Genomic DNA, 25,359 nt, shown 5'->3' on the forward strand with positions numbered 1-25,359 from the left:
ACATTTTAGGCTATACCTTACCTTTGCCGAAAGGCTAGAGATGACAGACACCTGGATGTAATTTTTGAATGGTAATTCTTGAAGCTTAAAATAGTAAAGACTTAAAAATTAAATACCAGTAAGTTTAGTCACTTTCACTACTATACTCTAACTCAAGAAAATAGCAAAGGCTTTTAGATACCATCAGTGTGATACAATTCATCTTAAATGTCTTTGTAATTGCTTTGAACAATCTTAATTTTACAAATCTAAGCAAGCTTTGTGTGTATATTTTTTGGAGAAGATAATTAATGATTAGAAGATATGATGATTCTGAAAGCATTTTCTTCCCTAGAGCTATAATCTGGTATTACAGAGTTTCAACACTAGTATTTTTGTCCAGCACAGTTGAAAGAGTAGTGCACCCTGACTCAGAGTCTCATAGTAGTCATGAGTTAGAGCCAGCGTGGCTTGCTTTTTTGGGGTAACATCTCTTTGATGCTTTAAAAATGGTTGCCACCAAGCATCATGCCAGGATAGTAGTAGAGGGAACATTATTTATCTTAATCCTATAGCCAGAGTTCAGTGAGGATCCCCACCCCCTACCCCATGCTTCACAAAATTGACACCTACCATGACCTCCTGGAAAGTTTGTTTTAAAAAGTTCTTTACTACCCGCTTAAATGAATTTGAATAATTAGATGAAATAAAATGAAAAATCTGTTTTTTAGAGATTTTCTTCCCTGCCCCTTTTCTTGAACCACAACTTCCCACTATTTTTTAACAGGCTCTTAGTAGTGCCAGATAGAGGTTGGTTTAAAAGTTGAAGATTTGGATATGTTGATTAGTTGGGTTATAATTGCTGAGTCAGCAATTTTCTTTTCTTTTCTTTTCTTTTTTTTTGGTGGCTAGATGTAAATATGTATTTTGACCACTTGGTGGCTTTTAAAAAAATAAATTTGTTCCTTTAAAGTGTGTCACTTACATGTAAATCATATTTGAGTGATTAATCTGTGTATAACCATACTAATTGATTTAGACTAGAAGGCCAGCTTCCTATTGATTATTATTATCACCCTCATAGATTTTTTTTCTGGAAGATCTCTTTCCGATTCACTTTAGTATTTCTTGTGTTCACACCTTATGATCCCATTTAATGTAACTGATGAGTAAAGAAAGGGCTTGAACTCTGGAACACAAAGAGTTAATCTGTTATTTTAAATTTATTTTATTTTACAAAATGCCAGCACTTTACTGGGATAAGTCAGATGATAAATGTGAAACAAATTATGATTAGTAGGATTGAATATAAGGATGGGACATAATAGGAAAGGACCGGGAGTATAAATTGTACTATGAAGCATGTATTCTCTTGACTAAAAATTGTGTTTCTTCTTTTTAAGAATGGTTTCATCTTATTTAGTCCACCATGGGTACTGTGCCACAGCAGAGGCCTTTGCCAGATCTACAGACCAGACTGTCCTAGAAGAATTAGCTTCCATTAAGAATAGACAAAGTAAGGACCCTATGGTGCATGGCTAACACTTGTTTTCAGATTATAGGTTTGGTTATATTGATTTATAGAAATTTTATTTTCAAATTAGAAACTTTTCAAATAGATTAATTTAAAATTGATGGCTCTGAAATTTATTTTTATTGACATTTTTGAAGATTACCTTTTAATAGTTTATGAAAGTACTTTTTTAAAATTCACATAGGATTTTGTTAGTGTTCTGGATATAAAATTACATAATTTTGGAGAAATATTTGTAAGAAAGCTTTACCATTTTTTCTCAAAAACATTTTCTTGATTGCATGTGTATGTCTGCTCCTCATTCCTTTGGGAGCAAGAATACATCCATAGCATGCTACATTTAAAAAGGAGTTCTCAGGGCTGCCAACCTTACAGTAGAAGTGGAATAATAGTATATTTCTCCTACATAAAACAACAACAAAAAAAATGTTTTCTTCAGCTTTCAGGAAATAAACATTTGATAAAATGTTTTTTAATTGATAAAGTTGTCCCGTGATTAGATGTTAGTGGAGGTAATAAGCGAAAGAAATTTAAATATCTTTGCATTTAAATTGCTATCTGAATTTAAGATAGTACTGTGTTAAGCATTTATTGCTTAGGTCCTAGTGCTTGTGGCCAGAGCCGTAGGGCCTATTCCAAAAAGTGTAAGTCACCATGATAACTGTTCCATAGTTAGACATTCTAAAATTTCTACAGTTAGCCCATCTGGGAGGGTATGACTTAATAAAAGTATAGGCATAAAAACAGAACATGATGGATGAAATCATGATGGATGAAAACAAAAATTTTTATAGTTCAGACTGCTGTAACAACACTGACCGCATTGTGTTGTAGCTATTGTATGCCTGTCTATCTTTCTGACTATGTTAAAGCTCTGGTGAACAGATGATCATTTGCTCTTTGTATCCTCATCATCTAATTTAACAAATATCTAACACAGAGAATGCTCAGTGACTGTTGAATTCAGATCTCAAAGTCTAGCATTCTTTTAGTACCAGGTTCAAAAGGTCATCATGTTTGATAAGACATTTTTAATATTATTTCTTTAATGTTCCTTATGGGCTTTTTTAAAAACTGCTTTATCAAGGTGTGATTGACATATTAAAAGCTATACATATTTAGCGAATATAGTTCGATAAGTTTGGAGATCAGTATATATCTTTGAAACCATCAACACTGTGTATACCATAAATATATCCATCTTTTTAATCTTAGTGTTTAATACTTTAGTATTGCTTTTAACAGGTGTTTTTTCTATATTACTTGTATGAGTGATCATTTTTGACTTTTTAAAATAGTTTATGAAAGTTTGTTTTTCTAATTTTTTGTCTGAAATTTTTCCTCAATCACCTAATAGAAACTTTGATTCTAGAAAAAGAAATTAATCACAATAATGCACTTAAAAATATTTTACTAAGTCTTTCTTTGTTAAGAGTCTACTAAGTTTACGTTTCTACTCTTAAAAAATTAATCTTTTCCTTTCTTTTTCTAATTAGGAATTCAGAAATTGGTGTTAGCAGGAAGAATGGGAGAAGCCATTGAAACAACACAGCAGTTATACCCAAGTTTACTTGAAAGAAATCCTAATCTTCTTTTCACATTAAAGTGAGTTTGTTTAATAAAATATATTTATTGTATATATGTATGTTATATGTAACCAAAATTATTTCCATGTTTAATTTTTGTTTTACCTTGTCTCAAATATTTACATATAATTTTGTAATATAGCACATTTCAGTAACAGGTTATAAAAACATTTGCATTGAAGACTACAAGCAGATGGCATCTTTTGCTGTGTGTTTGTTCTTCTGTCTTTATGTTTCAAAATGTGAAAATCTTATTTAGAAGGTGAGAATCCATTTTTCCTTTTGCAAAATACCTTATAGTAAGTCTGTAACAGTTTTAAAAACTGTGGTAAATATACATAACATAAAACTTGCCATTTTTACACATAACAGTTCAGTAGTATTAAATACATTCACATTATTTTGTATCCATCACCAACTGTCTATCTCCACAACCTTTTTCATCTTCCCAAATGAAAACTTGGTACCGGTTAAACACTAACTCCTCATTATTCCTCCCACGACCTCCTGGCAACCACCATTCTATTTTCTGTTTCTGAATTTGAATTTGACTATTCTAGGTACCTCATATTAATGGAATCAAAATATTTGTCCTTTGTAAAGTGGCTTATTTCCCTTAGCATAATGTCCTCTGAATTTATCCATTTTGTAGCACATGTCAGAATCTCCACTTCCTTTTGAAAGCTGAATGCTATTCCACTGTATGTATATATCACATTTTGTGTATCTACTCATCTATCAATACACATTTGAGTTGCTTCCACTTTGGGATTTTGTGAATAATGCTGCTATGAATAAGGGTGTAGTAGAAATATCTGCTGGAGTCCCATCATGTTCTTATGTACTATTTGATTTGTTACCAAATGCAAATATTATTTTGATTAAATTGTTCTTAGCTTAAAAAAGGAATTTATTTTGATTTTATTACAGATTTTCATTTTCTTAGTAAATCTTCATTAAAGGAGATGTAGTGTCTTTTGCATTATAGTCTCATTGTTCTGGAAAATCTTAAATTCATTCTAAGTAGTGCAGTATATAAAACCTATTTAGTATTTTTAGCATACTAAGAGCCAAAGAAAGTTATTGATAAATGCAAGTTCTTAAAATGTCTCCTTTCAGAAATCTTTTGCTATTTAATAAATAAACAGCTATTTGAAGATATCTAAGTAAATTTTTTTTTTCTTTTTTAGAGTACGTCAGTTTATAGAAATGGTGAATGGTACAGATAGTGAAGTACGATGTTTGGGAGGCCGAAGTCCAAAATCTCAAGACAGTTATCCTGTTAGTCCTCGACCGTTTAGTAGTCCAAGTATGAGCCCCAGCCATGGAATGAATATCCACAATTTAGCATCAGGCAAAGGAAGTACTGCACATTTTTCTGGTGAGATTCACTCTTAATGGCATTATTTTTACATTTTTATCCTTCTTTATATTTTTGTACCAAAATAAAAATTTTTAAATCTAGATATATCTGTGTAGCTGTTTTGCACATGTGTATACTTGATCTCAGGATGTTATGGAACAGAATTTGTAGGTGGATCAAATTCGTGTATTTTTAGTACCAGGAGCTTGAGTTGTTTCTGAGAATAGGTTATTATAGCAGATATACATAAATGAAAGCCAACTTTCGAGTTGTCTCTAGAAATTAAATCATAGATATCTGGTAATGAAAAGGTAATTGTGTGTTGTAATAAAGTATAAGTGTAAAGGTGGTGGTGATGTGGCTGTGATGGCTTATGCCACCAGTCACCAAATCTAGCTGGGCTGCCAGCTATCTCATTCTTTCTCGGCCAAGCTTCGTTTTCTCCTATCCCTTTTATGGCTCACTAGCCTTAGTCTCCCAGGCTTTTGGTATTCCCTTAATTAGAATTCTCTCCTTTCCTGGTTTTAATGACATCACTTCTACAAGTTTATTTCTGATCTTTAAGTCTTTTTTCTTTGTTTGTCTCTTTCATTTTGTTTTTTCCCCAAGGTGTTATATTTCCTCTGTATATTTAACTTTCTAAAATGGAAGTTAAATATTGTTTCTCGTCCTTTATAGAGTAACACCTTTGCTTTTTCTCACTCAGCATATACCTTTCTGCATTACTACCACTCTATTTACAGCATCATCCTGTATAATATAGATGATTCTCATGTTTGTATCCTTAGCCACCACCCCTTTTGAATATCATAGTCATTTCAGGCTTAGACAAATTCTTAACCTCAGTATATTCATATGTAGAATGGAGGTGATGATAATACTACCCTCATAGGGGGTTGTGAGAATTAAATGAGATCTATAATCTAGCTTTTGGTAAATGTTAGAGGAGGCAATAATTACAGCCTACAATTCAGTGTACTTATATCCTTTCAAAGAAATTAGTCATTTGTTTACTCTTAAGTCTGTCGACAGTCCTATATTATTAAAGTTTTAAATATAAAAATCAGAATATGGATATATTATTTATAAACTAATAATAAATTAGTGTTTGTTTATATTTTCATGAACTGTCTTTTTTCCTTTTTTTCAGGTTTTGAAAGTTGTAGTAATGGTGTAATATCAAATAAAGCACATCAGTCATATTGCCATAGTAAACACCAGTCATCCAATTTGAATGTACCAGAATTGAACAGTATAAATATGTCAAGATCACAGCAAGTTAATAACTTCACCAGGTAAGTGATTTCCCTATCTTTTGCATTATGGTAAACAACTTAATTACAGGTGTCATCATTTTTCAAGATTTGGAAAAATTGAGTTATATGGCCCATGATGGAGGTCTGGGAATTCCCAAACCCCCAGAGAATAAAAGGGTAGGGAATAAGTTCCCCAGAGCTTTTCAGTCTCCCAGTAATGCACATAGGCTCTTTTGTTTGTTCTTTCCTCTTACTCTCCATTCTCTCTTCCCTCTAATGGTGTTATAAGGCCAAATCCAGTCTTCCTATCCCCAGAGACCTATACAGATGATGACATAAATGTCATTTGTTATGTTTCCAAGTTAAGTCACAGTAGTGTAGTTAACCTCTAGTATTAACATATGAAATGTTTATAACTATTTTTTCTCTGTGCATTTTTTGACGTAAATATGTAGAATGTTTCCTGAGTTTCAAATAACCAACTTTACAAAGACTTTTCTGAGATCCTATCTTTAAATAGCTGGAATATAGATGTGGTTAAGTCATTCAGTAAACTCAGAGCATGAGGCTAGTATTAAGGACTTGTTGGATGTCAAACAGTCTGCTAGGCAGGAAGAATGCCTCTTCTGACTTCAAAGAGCTTTGAGAGAAGAGATGTCTGTATCACGGTACCATGACATATTCAGGTTTAATGTTCATGAAACCTAAAGGTTCCTGAAGTGTAATCATTTGAATAGTAGTGTGTGAAAGCAAGTTCTTATGACTTCAACTTGTCCAAATCATCCAGCGTCTGAATCTTAATTTGGTTCAGGACTAGTAGGATGATAATTCTTTTTTCATAAAAATAATGGATAAATTTTATCAATTCGAGGTTGTTTTGGTCTTTTAACCTGAATTGGTCACACTGCATTTGAGGGGGATGTTCATCAGTGCAGAACTTTCTCAGGAAAGGAAAGGGAACCTAACTTTTAGCATGGAATCTTAATGGAAATACTCTGGAGAAAGGAGTATATATATAAGTCAGTGTTTGAAAATTTGGAAATTTATCAGAATTTCCAGGTTATGTATCGCAAGTGACAAAAATTTACTGAACTAATTGTATCTTTTGGTATTAGTTATAATGGAAGTCCACAGAAGTGGTATGAAAAGAACAGAAAAAGTGACTGTCTTTCGTTGAGGAGGTCAGGGTAGTCTTTCATGGTGGAGATGACATAGAAGATATAAAATTAGAATATTGTAGGAATGTGTATTTGGAAATTTAAAAAGTTAAGCCTTTAGTACTTATCATACTTTATGGTACTTTAATACTTTATTGTTGATAGAGAATTCTGCCATTTTTTGAGGGTAGGATTGCAGTCACTTCATGGATTTTTCTCTTAAATACTATGCTCATGGCAGGAAGTTGCTAAAGGGGGGACCTATTATTATCCGAGTTCAGAGAAGCAAGCTTAACGGAAGGAGTTGATGACACAGCATACTCCTTTGCAGTATAGAAGGAGAAGAAAGTAAGCTTTTAAATTCCTTAAACTGTTAAACAGTAACAGTTATTTTATAGTTGACAATGGCTTTACTTAATACTGTGAAGTAGGCAAAGATGGCATTAACAATTAAAACCATTTTACAGATGTAGAGCTGATTACTAGAAAAGTAAATGGCTTTTTTTAAAGTCAATAATTAGCAGCTAGTAAGTTGCAGAACTGAGACTACTTACCAGGATTTCTGACTTCCAGACTTGTGTTTTTTCCATTATACTTCTCTCCATCCAAAATCCTCTTCTCCTGACTCTCCATTTTCACCTTCACGTCTGTTCAAGTTCAGATATTACCCAGGATGTTTTTCTTAATTTGCATCCCTACCAAATGTTGTATCACTCCTTGTGATTAACTCTTATCATAGTACTGATCCTCTGTAATATAATAACTTGATTAGCTTTTAATAGGTTGTTTGCTCCTAGATGGCAGAGGCTCTTGAATGTGTGTTGAATGAAAGAATCCCTTTCAACTGGGGATTCTTTCATTTCATTTATATATAAATACTAAATATTATATTGAATTGTCAAAAAAAGGTTTAGTGTATTATTAAAATCACTAAAAGCTACGATTTTAGGGGTTTCCATTAAATTAAACATAATTTTTAAAGTTTGATTTTTCTTATCAATTCTCAAAGTTTGTCAAGATAATAAACAAGCTTTTCTGACTGGGGGAGTCCTAGGGCCATTGCCCCCTTCTTCCTAGATCTTTCTCTGTCTTTTTTCCAGAATAGGTTTTACTGATAGAAGTGTGTATGCCCCTGCGCACCCACACACACGCTTAAACTCATACAATAAAAACTCACCCCAGCTTGTTAACCAGTGGCTGCCTCTGGTGGCATTATGCATAGAGTGCTTTTCGTTCATCTACATTCAATGTTCTTTTTTTCTACAAATAAATACACATTGCTTTTTTAATGAGAAAAGATAATTTAATTAAACATTTTCAAACCATTTGCATCAAATATTTCCTTCTGAGTGCTGTATAATCTTTACCTGGGTTGTCATAGGAGAATCTTAAAGATTAGAGTGGGGATGATCTGAAGGGCCTACATCGACAACTTCAGTATGTGCAGGTACAATTATCGGCACATTCATTCAGTAAATGTGAAATGAGTGAAAATTGGAAACACCCTAAATATTTGGCAATACTTTGTAATCTTTAGCCAATAAGAAAGCCTGTGAGAGAAAAATAGTGTTGGGTGCTAGAAAGGTCAGGGAGGACGAGACTGAGTAGTTTTTAAGATTATTTACCTTTGAAAGAGGGTCTATTTTTAAGTAGTGAGGACAAATGCCAAAACGTCAAGACTGTTAAAGAAAAAGTAGTCTAGAAGTGAGTTGAACGTGAGGACGGAAAGGAGGTGAAGTGGGCTCCAGGAGTAGTTTGTTTGGAGAGTGAGGTTTTTTTGCCCCTACTTGCTAGAGATGAATGCTGGGACGAGGGTGGTGGGTTCTAGGGTCAGAGTCGATTAACAAAGAATGAAGTGCAGATCTAAGTTTGACAAATAGTGGGAAGTATGTGCCGAAGTATGATTTCTCCATATTGACATAAAGTTATGAAACCACTACATTTTTAGTACATGTGTATTTTCTCCCTTATCTCCTCCAGGAGTACAAATTTGTTAGAAGTCAGTGATATATTTAGCTTTGAATGCATTCAAGATTTAACTAAATAACTTTTTTTGCAGATTACTGTTGCATTATGAAGTCAGTTTATAAGTAGGCTATGTAGTCGAGTAGTAATTTATATTAAACTAAGCTGCAAGTATACGATTTCTAAAATTAGGTTTGTTTTTTCGTTTTCAGTAATGATGTAGACATGGAAACAGATCACTACTCCAATGGAGTTGGAGAAACTTCATCCAATGGTTTCCTAAATGGTAGCTCTAAACATGACCACGAAATGGAAGATTGTGACACCGAAATGGGTCTGCAGTGATATTTCTTACATTTTTAATAAAAAATGATGACTACAAGGTTATGTTTTTACTTGTACTGATTCACAGCTGATGAGCATAAATCAATTTAAAGATGTATGTGCTATTGGATTTGACAGTAATATACATTACTTAAACTTTTGTAGGAGTGAGTTGCTAGACAGCAAAGTTAGTTTTCTGTACTTTCTCAAGTGCTACATAGTTTTCTTTGCTAAACTGTTTTGGCTCAACTTCAGTGCTGTCATTAGTGTAGCAGTACCAACTTAACTAGTGTTAAATATCCTTTAGGATATTTAAGGCTGGAGATAGGAAAAATTTTTACACTTATTTCACTATAGCCAGTAAAGGCTAAATGGGTAGAGATGATTTTATAAATTTTAATCGAACAATTTCTAAAATTTATTTAATGTGAATATATGCGACTATGCACAGTTCAGTGCCCAGCACATAGTAGGTGCTTAAGTATGACTCACCCTGCCACCCCACCAAAGAAACCAAAATTTTATTGCTTCATTTTATTTTGTTGATTTGTATAGTAAATTGTACCATAGAGTTAAACTGTCAGCAAACTTTCTAATCAATTAGAAAGTGAAAATTATTGAAGCTTATAAATTCTTGTCAGAATTCCTTGGCAACATTAGATTTCTTAGTATTTTGAGGTTAAAGGTATTTTTTCAAATTGCTAAGAGTATATTTAAGAAACTACTTTATCAATGCAAAGTTCTTTATTACTTATACAACTACTTTGTCGAGGATTATGTGTTCTAATGTATAATTCACTTTTTCAAGCAAGGAATATGAGTAAAAGGCAGCCTAGTTTTACTCTCTCAGATATCATAAATCTCAGTGTCTTTTGAAAGAGTAATTTAAGCATAGTGATTTTGAGCAAAAGTTCTAGAGCCAGATTATCTGGATTCAGGTTCTGCAACTGACACTAGCTGTGTAACCTTGGACAAGTTACTTAAAAGCTCTGTGCCTCAGTTTCTTCATCTGTAAAATGAGTATTATAATAACTGCCTCATAAGTCATTGTGAAAATTAAATGAACTAATCTGTGAAAAGCTAATAGCACAAAGTAAGTGCTTAATAATTATTAACTCATTAGTGATTTGTGTTATTACTAATTATTTAAATGGTTACATTATTGATCAGTGATTATTGTCAACCAAGTTCTATAAAATTATTTTCTAAAAGTATTTTTCTAAAAGTAGTATAATCCTTTTTTATTAGTCTAATATGGTGTCTTCTGTGTTTTTATTGGAATCATTTAGATGCTCTTAGCTTCCAAAAATCATTTTATTGTGTCTCTATTCTTTGTCAGTTAAAGTAGCCCAAGAGGCAGTTACTTTTTTTTTTTCTTAATGTTACTTAATATAGTTTTAGAGAATTGTGCTTATTAACTTTTCATAAAATTTTCCCTGACATAGGTACATCCTAACACTGTGAGAGGTTGTCACCTGACTTTCAACTGCATGCTAGATTTTGGATCCTAGACTCTTGAGACCTAGATAAAACATACTTTTTAGCTGCAAAGTTCCATATTAAATTAAAAGTAAATCTGCATATTTAGAGAAAATATTAGGTAATAGTCCCTAAATGAAATGTACAAAATGTTATAAGCAATTTACGTTCATTTCTCCATTGCACTCCATTCAGTAGGTAATAAAATACTTGTTTGTTTTGCTTACAGAGGTTGATTCAAGCCAGTTAAGACGCCAGTTGTGTGGAGGAAGTCAAGCCGCCATAGAAAGAATGATTCACTTTGGAAGAGAGCTGCAGGCCATGAGTGAACAGTTGAGGAGAGAATGTGGCAAGAACACAGCAAATAAAAAAATGTTGAAGGTAAATTTTGTTTTCCTTTGAAAAATTATAAAGGAATTAAAATGTAGTTTTGTAAAACATTGAGCAGTGCTCGAAGTTCTTGTTGGGGTACTTGGACATAAACTCCTTCCCGGCTTGCTGCCCATTTGAGAGTGAAAGTGTTCCATGGGGTTGGGCAGCTCTGCTCTGCTGGGAAGAACACTGGACTTCAAGTGAAAAATATGGATTCTGTCCCAGTTCTGCGACCTGTCAGCATTGTATGCACTTTCTCAACTTTCTTATTTTTCTCAGCAGTAAAATTGGCAGTTATTAGGAAAAATGTGAGTGTGCTAATAAAACTAAATTTGAGATTTTTTTGTTAGTAAACATTTTTTCAGGGTTGTAGCAAATTGGATGTATAATACATGGTTTTCATTTTGATAATGATTGGTGAAGAATTTGAGTCATCCTTGAAGCCAGAATAGTTAATACATTTTTACATTTTTAGTTTTTTTCTGGATTGATGATTATGATAGCAAGTTAGATGGATCAATTTAAACAGTTTAGTAAGTTAGCCACAATTTTGTGTATCAGTTGAAGATGGAGTTTTCCCTTACCTTAAGTCAGCATTGAAATTACTTGTAGAGATGTTATCACTCTTAATTTTTTTTTCATACTCAAGAAAGCAAAAATAATATCTTAGTATTATTATGAATATAGTTTCGACTTTACAAAGCCCCCTGAAAGAGTCTTGGACCCAGGTGTCCCTGGACTGTACTTTGAGAACTGTTGTTTGAGGGGATATTTGGGAATATGAAATGTTTTTAAGAATTCATAGACTTCTTACCAGCAGGTCATCTATTTTCTTGTTAAAACTTTATGCTAACTGAGCATGATGAAGGAATGTGTGATTTATGTTATGCCTGTGAAAATTTAAGATTTCACTCAATCAGCTTACTATCTTTGATTTTAATTTACATGAAGCTCAGAAAATGGCATTACATGGCCTATTCTCAAAGATATTTCTTGATTACATATTGAATTATGTGAAAGTGTAATTTCATCTTCTTCATCTAAAGAATGTAGATGGCTTTGATTTTACATCTGACTTCTAAGCAAATGCCAACTGCTTTAAGCGACTCCATTAATATTCTGAGCTGCTTCCTTCCCATTCCCCAAACTTTTCTTGATCCAGATAGAGATGAATAACTGATCTAACTTAGAAATATCTAAAGAATAAGGTTGGAGAATTTGAGGGCAACATGAAGAATAAAGGTTTTCTTTCCGTAGTTGGGAAGGTTTAAAAACTATTCCTTTTCCTTTTACTCATTTCAAGTCACACATGATTGTAGTGGGTTTTTTTTTTTCTTCTGGATTTATATAAACCTCTGAATCATATATACATACATAGAAAGAGACTGATTTGGTTAAAGTTGAAGGTAAGATGTAGCTAAATGCTTTACTGTAAGGTACACGTACATTTTGCTTTCTGTCAGTCATGGGATAACTGCATATTGCAGCCCATCAGAGCAGCCCACCTGTGGTAAAATGGTAGGAAGTTCCTGCATCAGCCCACAGTTTCTCTTAACCTTTTCTGTAGTTTTTTCAGTCTTCCTTTCTTCTTTCCCTGTTGTCTTTTTGTTCGTTACCTGCCTGAGTCTGCCAGTAGCTCTCAAGAGAACTACCTGACTTTGTTCAGCAGTTGTTTATTGAACCTCTGTAATGTTGCAAGGCACTACTGTGGGCACTGCTGAGAGTCAAATACAGATGAGCAGCCCCAGCCAACAAGGAGCTTTAACTCTAGTAATCGAAACAGAAACAAAGCCATTTAGACTCACCCTGTTTAGAAACTGCTATAGTTTTTAAGCCAGAGATAAGTACAGTTTGAGAATCATACTTAAATAATGTCACATTTCCTTCCGAAAATTATTCCCACTGCAGTTATTTTTTAAAATAAAAAGTAACCCATAATGCCATATTTCACAGATAGTTTCAGTTTTATGCTTTAAATCCCATATGCATATATATTTTTTACCTAGTTAGTAATTTTGGTTATCCTATTTTGTATTGTTTTATCATAAAAAATTTATTTCCAGTTTTTATGCATTATTTACAATTATTTTTAAAAGGCTACATTATATTGTGCTGCTGTATCAGTTTTAAGAAGCACTGTTCTCATTAGTTTTGCCTTTATTCAAATGCTTTAGTGAACACTTTTATACATATATCTTTGTTTCTTAAAATTATTCTACTGAGATAAAGTCCTAATTGAATCAAAGAATATATTTATTGTGGCTCTTGCTACATATTGATATAGTATTGCTTTCCAGAAACCTACCAATTTAGCAGTAGTAGTGCGGTGGCATTGCTACCTTAATTGCATTCCTTTGGTTACCATTACCAATTAAGTTTTTACAGCAGGATATAACATTAATGTTGCTTTGTTGATTTCATTCCCTTTTAAAGAAAACAATTTCTCCATATTTGCTACTGAGAACTTGATGCTGTAAACTTTTTTTAAAAGGTTTTATTAGTTTTCTTGCTTATAGCTTCACTATACTTCCAAGCTATGTTTCATAGTATTGCTGTGTGATCTTTCTATAATCAAGTCTAATCCATATCACTCCTGTATTTAAAGCTCCATTCCCTTATTGGCAAAAAATTCAAGCTTTTCAGTGTGGCTTTGGAAGCATTTTAGGATCTAACCCCTTACCTTTGGTTCCATCCATGCCTTTTTCTCAGCCTCAGTATCCATGTAGCTTGAGCCTATTTCTGTAATTGTGTCATGTGACACTGTACCTTATTAGCAATACACTGTATGTTATTTATTTACATGGCTCTCTTCCCCACAAGATTATCTGAGTTCTTGAAACAGTGACTAGGTCCTGGTAATTGCTGTATCCTCAGTTGTTTGGCTGCTCTGTCCAATAAATATTTGTTCAATTATACTGAAAATATGAGAGAAATTTAGACCTTTTTCCTTTTAATATTTAGATAATTATAAAGAACTGCATCTTACTAAAAGAAGTACAGTACTAGCTTGTGATCTTAACCTCTTATTGCCTCAGTTTCCATCTCTGTATGATGGGCATGATAGTATCCACCTTGTATGGTTATTGTGAGGATTAAGTGAGGTGATCCACATTAGTGCTTGAAACACACAGTACTTGCCTCACACAGTACTAGTGCATGACAAATTACTACCATCATTTTTATGTTTTTGTTTTAAATACTAGAAAATGTAAATAGAAAAACAGAAGAATGGTCTTAAGATGTGGGACATTTCACCTTTTCGGTGGAAGCATGTCTGGATATATAGACTCAAGAGGATAGTTTTTTGCTTAAAGTTTTTATTTACCAATTATTCCTTGAACAGTTCTGTAGCATGTCTTTTTAAAATTTTTATCTGTAGTATGGGGATGGTACCTCTTTAGATGATTGTGGGGTAAATTAAGTCTTGAGCAAAGCTTAGTCTTTAGAAGTAATGTGATCGATTATAGAGTTAGTTTCACAGTATATAGAATATTAATATTCTTTCCATCAATAAATTTGAATCATGGGCAACCAGGAAATAAAAACTGGTAGCTTTGTGGGATGCAAAAAGTATCTTAAAAACTTGAGAATAGGTCTTGTGTCAGCAGGTGTATGAAGCTTCTTCCTTGTACCCAGCACTTACGAATAGCTGGTGATTCAAAATAGTACAATAAGTAATTTTTTAATCTTCATAGAACTTTCAGTATAATATTTTGGTCAAGAAGTCTGATGTGAATGAAATACTTAGCAGTATAAGAGACTGGAGGAGCCACATGTGTTTGTTTAGAGGCACATGTATTCCCTGTCTGGTAGCCTCGGACTGGCTGCACAGCTTTGCCTTACAGGCAGTTCTTCTCTTATCTGCACAATGTGGAAGGCTAGTTTGAGTGAGAAAGGACACAAGAATAGTGGACCAGGAAGACTTTCCCCCACCTCTGCTCTCAGAACAGTAGTACCTAAGAGATAGTATTCTTTAGGAATTTCAGTCTTCCACATGTCTGTAATTAGCATTTTGAAAGTTTTCTTACTGAATTCACTGATTTACAATTTTCTCAGTACCTCTCCACATATGCTTTCTGAATTGGGAAGGTGTCCTGTATCTTAACTTTATTTGTATCTATATTATAATATTACTCCAGATTAGGGAATTGACTTTTGGCATAATAAGACATTTATTGAAAGATTAGAACGAACCGACAGTGCTAATTTCATTTAGCTCAGTTAATTTTCATATGACTGTGAAATATGACCTCTTATAATCCTCATTATATAAATGATGAAACTGACAGAGAGGTCATTACTTGGCACAGGCCACACTGGTGATGCGTACTGGTGATCAATGCCAGTGTCTGAAACCACTGTAGTATGTGCCTCCCATAGAAGACAAAAGGAGTCATTTGAAAAGATTACTGTGTGTGTGTCGGCTACTTTAGGAAAGGTGGCTTCAGGATGGTTGCAACTGTTAAATATTCCTGAATGGTGGGAGCCATTTTAATTTTCTAATTACTTAGTTTGAAAAGATGACATCCAGTGAAATGTGTCTAGTTCCTACATCTGTTTGAAGAATACATAGGCAGGCCCTACTCTTTTAACATCAGATTTCTATCAAATGATAATAGATTGTAAGTATTTGAATGTTTTGTCTGCTCTTTACCTTAACCAGTATTAAGCCATTTCACAAGAATTTTCAGTTTTTAATATTTTTCTCTGCTCTGTTTGTGTTGTAAAGATAAGGGAAAGATAATGAAAATGGCTTTTTACAAAAAGAATAAAAACAAATTAGGCTTTGCGCATACTAGGTAAAAATATATATAGGTAAATGGGTTTAAATGTCACAGTAGTCTAGTACTTTAAAGACATTTTATCTGTTTCTCAGTTATAACTGGTGAGCACGGAGAGGGAACTATTTCAGTTAAAAACCAAATTGCTGTGTTTTCAACAGGATGCATTCAGTTTACTAGCTTATTCGGATCCTTGGAACAGTCCAGTTGGAAATCAGCTTGACCCAATTCAAAGAGAACCTGTGTGCTCAGCTCTTAACAGTGCAATATTAGGTAAGTAAAGGCTAAAAGCCCAACTCCAACTAGATTTTCTGAACATTTGAGATGGTATTTGTGCTGGCATTTATATTTTGGTAAAATTATAAGGGAAATGTTTTCTATATTTTAAAAATTAAAATTACCTTAAAATATAGAAACCTTCTCTATTCTTTCAGTTCCAGGTTAAATGGGTTCAAGTGGAATAAAAACAATACATTGGGGTGCATCTGGGGAAGTTTGTAAATTAGTCTTCTGTGTGTGTATGTAACCATTTCTGGCCTGAGCCACCCATATCACAGCTTCTGCCATGCTTAAGATATGGGCATAAGGTGCTTCCAAGTGACTTGGGAATGGCCCATCAGTTTCAACCCTTGGCGTCAAATTATATTTGCATTAAAGTTAAGCACATTCAGCTAGATGCCCTTACCAAGTAAAAAGGGTGGTTGGGGAAAAGAACCGCAGTTTAAATAGGCTTAGCCAGGGGTGAGCATGAAGTGAGAAACTGGAATTTGCTGTTCCCCTGGTTGGTTGCCATTCCTGTGAGCGACTCACTAGAGTATAATTATAGTGTTTATGTAGTGAACAATACTTTTTATATGAATTCTATAACTATTTTTTGTGCATTTATATATGACCTCGATAGGGTTGGTTGATTACATAAAACTATATTTTAATTTCTGGGCAATTATTTTCAAAGGTACGAGTAATTTTTTACTTGACTTGATAATTCAAATCCCCGGTAAAATGGGACTAGTTTCGAAGTCATTTCTGTGCTATTTGGCCTTATTAGGTTTGGGGCCATGATTCATACCACTTTAGGTAGATTAGAAAAGTACCAAAGAGTAGATTAGAGGATATTTAAACAGGGAGACTTGGAATGAGGGCCTGGGCTCATATGGCCAGAAATGTAAAAGGAAGCAATAAAAGTACTCATATTTGAGCCTTAATCTGTTTCTTTGCCCTTGTAAAATTCATTTTTCTGTGTCTCATACTGAAGTTTTGAAAATAGGGGTAGTGTCTTTTGTGTTGTAGTTTTCCTAAATTTAGAATTTGTGTATAATAAATAATGTGAATTTTCTTTGTGTTAATGTGTTGTATTTTCTTTGGTTATACTAAATTCCTTTAGCTCTATTGGTAACTCAGTAGCAATGTTGGGATTGTGGGGTAATGATAGTTTACTGTAATTGTACTTTTGAAATTACTTACCCTATAGAGGTAATCATGCAGCCTTAATTTGTATTTAGATAATACTCAGACTTGGAAAACATTTTTTAAGAAAAGTGAACAATTATTTATATCTTGGGATCTTCAAGGGAATTAAATTTTTAAATATTAAGTTGCTTGGGACCATTTATCCAAGATATATGTAATCTTACATACTATGCTACGTCTTATGTAGGTTCAGCTATAGTGCTTATTAAATTATATTAAATGTAATTCCTGCAGAATTAATGACATTAAATTGCTGTTGGGAGGTCTGTGTGCATATATATAAATTCTATAGTATATAATCTATAAATAGTGCTTAAAGTTATATTAATTGTAATCCCTCTAAGTTTTGTATCCAAAAAATTTAAATGCTTATAACCATATGCCTCCCTGGCCAGAATAAAATTGTAATAAAGTACCCCTAGATGATTTCCTTTGAGCAAGGTTACTTCCCTATAAACCTTCAGGAGACATTTTTGAAAGGATGTTTCCATTTGAGTTTTAATTCACTGTTATGTTGATTTTGTATAAAAATTAAATTGTTCTTGATTAAGGCAGAATTAGTTTAAATTATAAAGTCAATCCTTAGTCAGCAAAAACATGTTCATCACTATCAAAATTTAGCTAAATAACATTTTGCCACAGAATAGCCAGTACTTTAATAATCATAGACCACTTTTCAGACCATACTTTTTCACCAACCTGTGTATCTTTTCTTGCATATTTTTATTCTTGTATTCTTAATCCTACTTTATTTCCTCTTATACTTTAAATCCTGAACTTGCTTCCTTTTTGCTTCATTCCTTCTGGAACTTTTCTTTCTCCTACCACATTGCAACTTCAGGATCAAGAGTAGAATTAAATCACATGGAGCCTTACTAGTCACATATCACTGCTTTTGCCTTTTGTTGTCAACTATGTCTGTGAAGGACTAATTAGTAATTTTATTAATTGGGAATCTGCATAAACTTAAAATTTGGATATCTCTCAAGGAGAAATTATTAGCTCCTGTGAGTTTAGCCACTTTTACCATTGGTTCATTTTTTCTCTGGAAGAAAACAAATTTTGGTAATTACTACATTTGTACTACAGCTGTCTGACAAATTTCTGGGTGACAGACCCTTAAAACTTTATTGGCAATTTTTTAAATGTTTGACCTGTCAGTTGTAAATTATCCCTCTAAAATTATAATTCTGCTCTATCATCTCTCATGGTCATCATCACCCTTTGCTCTCTACCAGCTCACATAACATTCACCAATATGCCTTGGAGACAATTAGGCGGCCTCAGTTGGATCCTCTTCCTCTTTCCCGCAGAAGAGGATGAAAGCATCAGTGAAACATTACTGAAAACCTGTTGCCTTTTTCTGTTTTAGCCCAACTGACCTTGGTCAAATAGAGGAGGAATACTAAATATTCCTTATTCTCCCTCTGTAACTGTCAGCTAAGAAATTATGTTTCCCATCATCATTAACACAGAATTAAAAGATTTAGAGAATCTAACACTTTAAAAGTCTAATTCTGCAAAAATTTTTCTTATAATTGGAATACCCATATTACCCCATCAAGAGTAGTACCTCCAAGGCACTAATCATTTGCTTAGATCTTTGCTAGTTAGGTAGTTAAGAGTGATATGTCTATTGGTAATTTTGTACATAATGCAATATTTTCCTGATAAGACTTTTTTTTTAATGTCTTGCTAATTGCTATTTCCATTTTTAATCATTTTTCCTCAGAAACCCACAATCTGCCAAAGCAACCTCCACTTGCCCTAGCAATGGGACAGGCCACACAATGTCTAGGACTGATGGCTCGATCAGGAATTGGATCCTGTGCATTTGCCACAGTGGAAGACTACCTACATTAGCTATGCATTTAAGGAGCTCACACTTATATTGTGGCATATAGTCAACATGGAAGTAGACCAGCTCTGCTGATTTGAAATTTAGATTTTTTTTTAATTATGTACTGGGGACAGGTTTTTGTCGCTTTACATTGCTTCCTAGTTTACAGCATGATGCAAATGATTTTCTAACTTAGTGTTAGGAGAAATTATTTTCCATCTTTAACCTCTTAGTTGTCTAAGAGTTAAATATTACTGAATCTCAGACGTTCAAATTGATCATCACAAATCCTTTAAAACAATTAACCTAAAAGAAACCAAAAATCCTGCCTTCTTTGTTGGGGGGGGAGAGGGGGGAAGGAAATGGAACAAGTTGTGTTGTGTTAGCATGTGGGTGATGTAAACTTCAAATTGGGAGATGTTCCGACCCCCCACTCCCATATAAGCATTCAATCAGTGTAACTTGCAAAATGCATAAACATCTGACAGTTTGAATTTATAGTGTTGACGGAAGAAATCATTTTTAATGTGTACTGTAAAACTTGAAATACTCAGGAGCTGAGTGAATACGTTTGTTGCTACTTACAATCCCAACCTGTTAGTCCCAGTAGTTTTGTTTTAACATGGTCTTTTCAACTTTGTTTCCTGTTTAACTACCAACGACTTCTGTTGTAGACTCACAAGTTTAACTGTTGTATTATAACAGTATTACATGTCAACGGTGTGGTTATGACCTTTATTTATATAAAAACCAAATATTTAGTCAATTTACCGTGTCTTAATTTAATCTTTGTACACCTTCCATTTTTAAGTGCTTAAATGAGTACTATATTGCAATAAAAATGTAGTGATATAATTAACCAGCCATTAAAAATTTACTTCTACAGATACTAGAGTGTCAGAACTGAGTTTATATATTAGGTACTTACATACTTATGATTAATATAAAATTAGCGCAATTAAAATGAATGATTTTTACTGTAAATGTGAGTTCTGCAACCTAAGATTGCCTTCGGTTTACTGGCTTCCCTGTATCAGGTCAAACCTGATACTGTGAGTGACAAAGAAAGAAAAGGAGAAATTAATCTCCTTATTGTTATAATCATAATTTACTTACCAGTAAAGCAAACCCCTAAACTGGCTAAAAGTAAAATTTGAACAAGCTGTTCAACAGGATAAAACCATATCCTTTGGTTACCTATTTTGTACACTGAGGCTTAAACCTTCCTTAAGACTAGATTTATCTACATTTAGATATTGTACTCCTTCACAACTATTAGTCTTTCTCATTCCATATTTTGTGACAGATGCTCATCAGTACATCTCAGACTAAGGCATTTGAAAAGACTTTTCCTGGATGTCCATTTCTCCTCCTCCTCCTCTCTGCCATTCCTGTCACACACCCACTACAGGGTTGGCGGAGGGACAGAAGTGCCATTATTTGTATTCAATTAAATGGATAAACACTTAGAAATTTAAAAAATTCCTTTTAAACTGCTGTTTCTTCCAGGACCCTCAAAGACTAAAGGCACAAGTATAATCCAGAATGATGAAATATGATGGGGTACTTCCAAATCAAAATACTTATTTTTGTAACGACCCTTTAAAATGATTTATAAATGATTTATTAGATTTCTAAATGACAAATTAATCTTCTAAACTATAAGTCCTATAAAATACAAAGCTCTCATTCTTCATTTAGCTTTGATTTACTTCTTAGAAGTTTTCATCTTTCTGACCATCCACCGTCTTTTAAACCTCTTGGCATTTTGTTTTTTCTGGATTCCTAGAATAGAAAGTTTGTGCAGTAAGACTATTAGAGATACAAAATCCCCAAGAAACAATTTAAAAATTTTCAAGATCCTCTATATGAATATAAATACTAAAATTAGGTCTATTAAATTAGATTGTATATTATATGTATACATATTACACTGGCCTATTTTTCAGAAGCAACTTTAAAAGATTAATATAGAAGCCATTATAAAAAGACACTCAATAATTATCTCCTTTAAAAAAAAAATCATTAAATACATAAATCAGAGCCAAGAAAACAAAGCTGTGGACCTTACCCCAAGCATTATTTAAAAACTGGGCTGCAGCCTTTTTCACTGGTAACCTCTTGTTGTCAAGAGACAGGAACTTATTTACTAGAAAAGAGAATTATTTATCATTTCTTTGTTTATCTGCAGTAAAAAGTGAGGAAAACAGTCCATAAGGAAATTACCAGTAGTTCTGTTGGTTCCTGGACCATATAAAGAACTTTGTATGAAGGCTCTAGCTGCTTGTTGCCTTGAATCTCTCAGATCTTGATCTTTTAGCCTTAGAGCCAAGTAGCTTTTATTCTGGCTGGTGATCAATACAAATACAAAAGGTCAAAACGAATCGGGTTGATAGCGTGCTTCCTTCAAAATAAAGTATTTTTGTTGTCTCAAAAAATGGAAAAAAAAATCTTGATTTTGTATATGCACAGACTAACAGTCACATAAGTCATTCATATTTTAGTAGAGCAAATATTTTGTTTTTATATAAATATTACAATTGGTTATTCCACCAAGGATCCAATCTTGAAACTACTACTACATTAAAATATTTTCCCACATAAGCCAATACTTTCTCTCAAATGGTCACCTTTATAACCTACATGAAAAAAAGACTCTTCTTACCCAACAGACTGTACTTTTTGTACTTTTTCCTTAGCTTTCTTGGAGTCACTTCCTTTATCACATTCTTCATTTTTCTTTGGCAAATTAACTGAAAAATAGAATTTTATTTCTAGTTACCACTTATGTAAAAACAAATCAGGAACATTTACTGGAGTTCATGTTAAATACCCACTACACATTAATTTGGATGCAATTTTTATTTGTAAGAAATACAGAGAAGAGGCCAAGCTAAACTTGGCCAGCCTTATTCTCATGCTAAGGGCCAATAACATTTGACTGCAAATTTGTGCAAATGCACTAGACACTTACATGAGAAGTTATTTAAATTAGAATAGGTCATACCTTCTTTTAATTTTCCTGGTGATTTCTTTATGCTAAGACGAGAACAACAAAAACATTGATTGGAATGGAAGACAGAAAAAATTATTCAACTTGTTACACAATTTCATCTGGCTTTACAAATAAGATAACCCTCCTTTCATTACCATTATGCTCAGTTTTTACTTAGGCTCTTTAATCAGTTTTAGAAAGCAAGTCACTCCCCAGTGCACTGCCACCAACTCTTAATCAACAAACTAGTAGATACCTGGATGGGAGGATCGTCTCAGAATTTAAAATTTGAAAGCATATTACTAGGCTTCCAAAAAAGCAGACTGCTGTGGTTAATGAAGTTAAAGTGAAAGATTTAAAGAATCAGTTACATAATATGTCACTTGAAATATGAAGTGAAAGGTGGTAGGCCCACCTCATTTGAAAAAAAAAAGGATTATTAATTCAACAGTTTTAAGTGCAAGAGACAAGGACTGGCCTTGAGGAATCTGTGAGACAAATGTAAAGTGACAAAACACAATTATGAGATGCCTAAACAGAAGCACTTGCACAGTAGAAAAGCTATATATGAAGTAGGAAGTAATGGGGTAGGTGGAGTGAAAACAAAGAGGTGACTTGGCCTCATTTTAAAAGATGAAAGGGGAATTTGCCACCAAATACATATATATGGGTGGTTTTTTTTTTTTATTTCTTTTCATGCCTATAGCACCTGGTCTTCTTAGGCGGTCTCCCATCCAAGTACTAACCAGGCCTGACCCTGCTCAGCTTCTGAGATCAGACATCGGGTTTGTTCAGGGTGGCATGGACACAGACCATGGACCATGGCTCCACTGGGGCGTGAACCCAGGAACTTCTGCATGTAAAGCAGATGTGCTAACTGCTACGCTATGGAACCACTTCCACATACATATGTTTAATCAAGATCTGAATAACTGGGAAAGTTCTACAGAAAATTTGAGAACCACTGGCCTAGGTAAAATTACAGGGCTAAGCTGAACATAAAGCATTAAGGGAGAAGACAAGGGGACAGAAAAATATATTTAGAAGTTTGATTCCATGGGATAGATGAGGAAGAGGACAACTACAGACAGCATTTGGCTTTAAACATTCAATAGGTGGCAAAACTGCTGCGTTTTAGGAGCCTGTGGATAAGTGTCTGCTACTCCACTAAATGATAAATTTCAAGACACTTTTACCACCGTCTACGCTGCGCCGAGGTAACAATGACAGTCACTTAACAATTTACTGAATAAATACTCTAGGATCAAGAACTCGGAAGCTAGAGTTACCAATGAAAATGAACAAAAACAAATGACAAAAGACTTAAAAGGTAAATACTTCCTTCTACCTTTCCTACTAAATTCAAATATCTGCTGTGTAGCTTAACTTCAGCTTTATTATTTTTTCAGTTTACGGATTCAAATAAATATACTAGTATGTAATTCAAAACTAGGTGTATGTAAGCAAGCAATATAACAAGATCCAATACTTACTTATTAGCCTGTGAAGCTGTAGTTAACTTCTCTAGAATAGTGTCTGGCAGGAGTTTCCTTTTCTTGGATAAAGACATTTAAAAAGTCAATAAAAAGGTACTGACAACACACCCACGTTGCTTCTGAAGTTACAAGATTTTAAGGACAGCCTTATATCCTAGGCTTAGGCTGACCATTACCCCCACTATCTCTAAACTGTGGCAAAACTGGGATCACAAAACTCAAAACCTATTCCACATTCTTTGGAACACCTGGTGGAGAACGGAAAGGGTGCCCACTGTACTCCAACCCTCAGGTCACTTATACATTGAAAGCAGTTAAGCCACATCCATTTGGAGTCAGTTCCCTATGGCTAATCTGCCAAACATCAGATAGCAGATCAATTACACTGTACAGCCCTTAGAAACCCAGTTGCAGATAAAGAAACTACCTCTGCGATGCGAAATGACCGTGGGTCCCGGCGAGCCGAGTGTCAGAAGTGGAATGAACCGTATTTCAAATTCACACCTTTTCCCATTCCCATTTTCAATCGTGGACGGCAAAGAGTACAAGCATCTTTGTTTTCACCGATGTCAGAAGAAATATTAGCGACTTTTACCCCACTCCCGTATCCTACCAGCTTTAGCATCAAACATAAGAATTCGACCGCAAGCCGTGTTGTTTTAAAGCGATGCCTCCCTACATTCTAACCTTTTGTTCGATGAACAGCTCCTCGCGTCGCTTCCTCTTCTCCTTCAGGAGTGTTTTATCCCTGGGAGAAAGCGTGACAAGTCAGTGCGGGGAGAGACAAGCGGGACAGGAGGGGCCGGTCGCGCCTGGGGCTCCGAACCTGCGCACCGTCTCCCGAACTCGCCGCTCCTCTTCTCTCGCTTCCGCCTGGGCACTGGCGAAAGTCAGCTCCTCCGGGGCCTCGTCGTCAAAGTCGTCATCTCCTTCCTCGTCTTCCTCCAGCGGCTCGGCGGCGGCGCCGCTGCTGGGCTGCCCGAGCAGCAGGCCGTGCTCCGCCTCCTCCTCCGAGGTGGGCTGTCCCTCGTCCACCATCGCCGACGCCGACGCCGGGGTGCGGGACGCGCGCGGCCGAAGCTGCACCATGGCCCACGCCGCGCCGGACCGCCTGACCTTTGACCTGGAAGCAGCAGCACGCAAGTCGAGCGTGACATGAAGAGCAAGCGACGCTGGTTTCATCGCCCCCTGCAGCATCGGAGGTGCCATTAAGCTATGGGACGAGGGAGATGGCCCCACGATGAGCGGAGGCGCATGCGCAGGGCGGGGAAGGGCGTGGCCTAAGAAAGCTTGGGGGTGTTTCCTGCCACCCGGCGGTGAGGCTGCGCCGTGGAGGCTGCAGGATATTCATTCACTCTCGCAGCAACCGAGCGCTAGCTGTGAGAGCTGGTGAGGATGAGGCTTGTTTCCAGGCAAAGAAGATCCATCGTGCTGCCTTCCGGGATGGGGTGCTGACAGCAGGATTGGCTGGGTCTCCGCGCTCCTCGCGGCAGATTGTCGCGGGTCACGTCATTCGGTTCCCAGAAACTCGGTGATCGCGAGCCCCTGTGTCCCCCCCGAGCCCCCCCCCCCGCCTTTTTTTAGCACCTGTATCCTCTTGGTCGAGCCAGTTAATCAGTGTTTGTAGGTTCGGCTCCCTTCACTCCGCCCTCCCCGTAGAAGTGGCGTTTCAAAAGGAAGGAATGCGCTGTGGCGGCAGGACCTCGATGCCTTAAAGTCCTGCTGTCACCAACGAAGACAAGTTGACAGACACAGGCTTAAA

At 35.0% G+C, this 25,359-nt stretch overlaps 2 protein-coding genes and 1 non-coding gene across 3 annotated transcripts in view; 2 read left to right on the plus strand and 1 right to left on the minus strand.

Annotated features, from left to right (window-relative positions):
- Positions 1 to 19,993, plus strand: part of RANBP9 (RAN binding protein 9) — an 80,043-nt gene extending 60,050 nt beyond the window's left edge. Inside the window, exons 7-14 of the mRNA XM_006909253.3 lie at positions 1,383 to 1,495; positions 3,010 to 3,118; positions 4,290 to 4,480; positions 5,613 to 5,757; positions 9,053 to 9,174; positions 10,873 to 11,024; positions 15,958 to 16,069; positions 18,999 to 19,993. Coding sequence (XP_006909315.1) covers positions 1,383 to 1,495; positions 3,010 to 3,118; positions 4,290 to 4,480; positions 5,613 to 5,757; positions 9,053 to 9,174; positions 10,873 to 11,024; positions 15,958 to 16,069; positions 18,999 to 19,129 — 1,075 coding nt within the window. The 3' untranslated portion in view covers positions 19,130 to 19,993. The remainder of the gene's footprint in view (positions 1 to 1,382; positions 1,496 to 3,009; positions 3,119 to 4,289; positions 4,481 to 5,612; positions 5,758 to 9,052; positions 9,175 to 10,872; positions 11,025 to 15,957; positions 16,070 to 18,998) is intronic.
- LOC112477729 lies at positions 1,791 to 1,923 on the plus strand. Its single transcript, XR_003045567.1, has one exon. It is a non-coding gene; the product is annotated as a small nucleolar RNA U109 (small nucleolar RNA).
- Positions 19,994 to 20,707: 714 nt separating the features above from the next.
- On the minus strand, positions 20,708 to 24,804 carry NOL7 (nucleolar protein 7). Its single transcript, XM_006909254.3, has 8 exons — positions 24,424 to 24,804; positions 24,285 to 24,345; positions 23,595 to 23,656; positions 22,114 to 22,145; positions 21,772 to 21,859; positions 21,333 to 21,454; positions 21,178 to 21,255; positions 20,708 to 20,891 (listed from the first exon to the last, which is right to left on the minus strand). The coding sequence occupies exons 1-8, from the start codon at positions 24,792 to 24,794 to the stop codon at positions 20,815 to 20,817; spliced, it is 891 nt and encodes a 296-aa protein (XP_006909316.3). The 5' UTR covers positions 24,795 to 24,804; the 3' UTR covers positions 20,708 to 20,814.
- Between the last annotated feature and the right edge of the window lie 555 nt (positions 24,805 to 25,359).

Source organism: Pteropus alecto, unplaced genomic scaffold (genome assembly GCF_000325575.1).
Source record: "Pteropus alecto unplaced genomic scaffold, ASM32557v1 scaffold121, whole genome shotgun sequence".
NCBI lineage: Eukaryota > Metazoa > Chordata > Mammalia > Chiroptera > Pteropodidae > Pteropus > Pteropus alecto.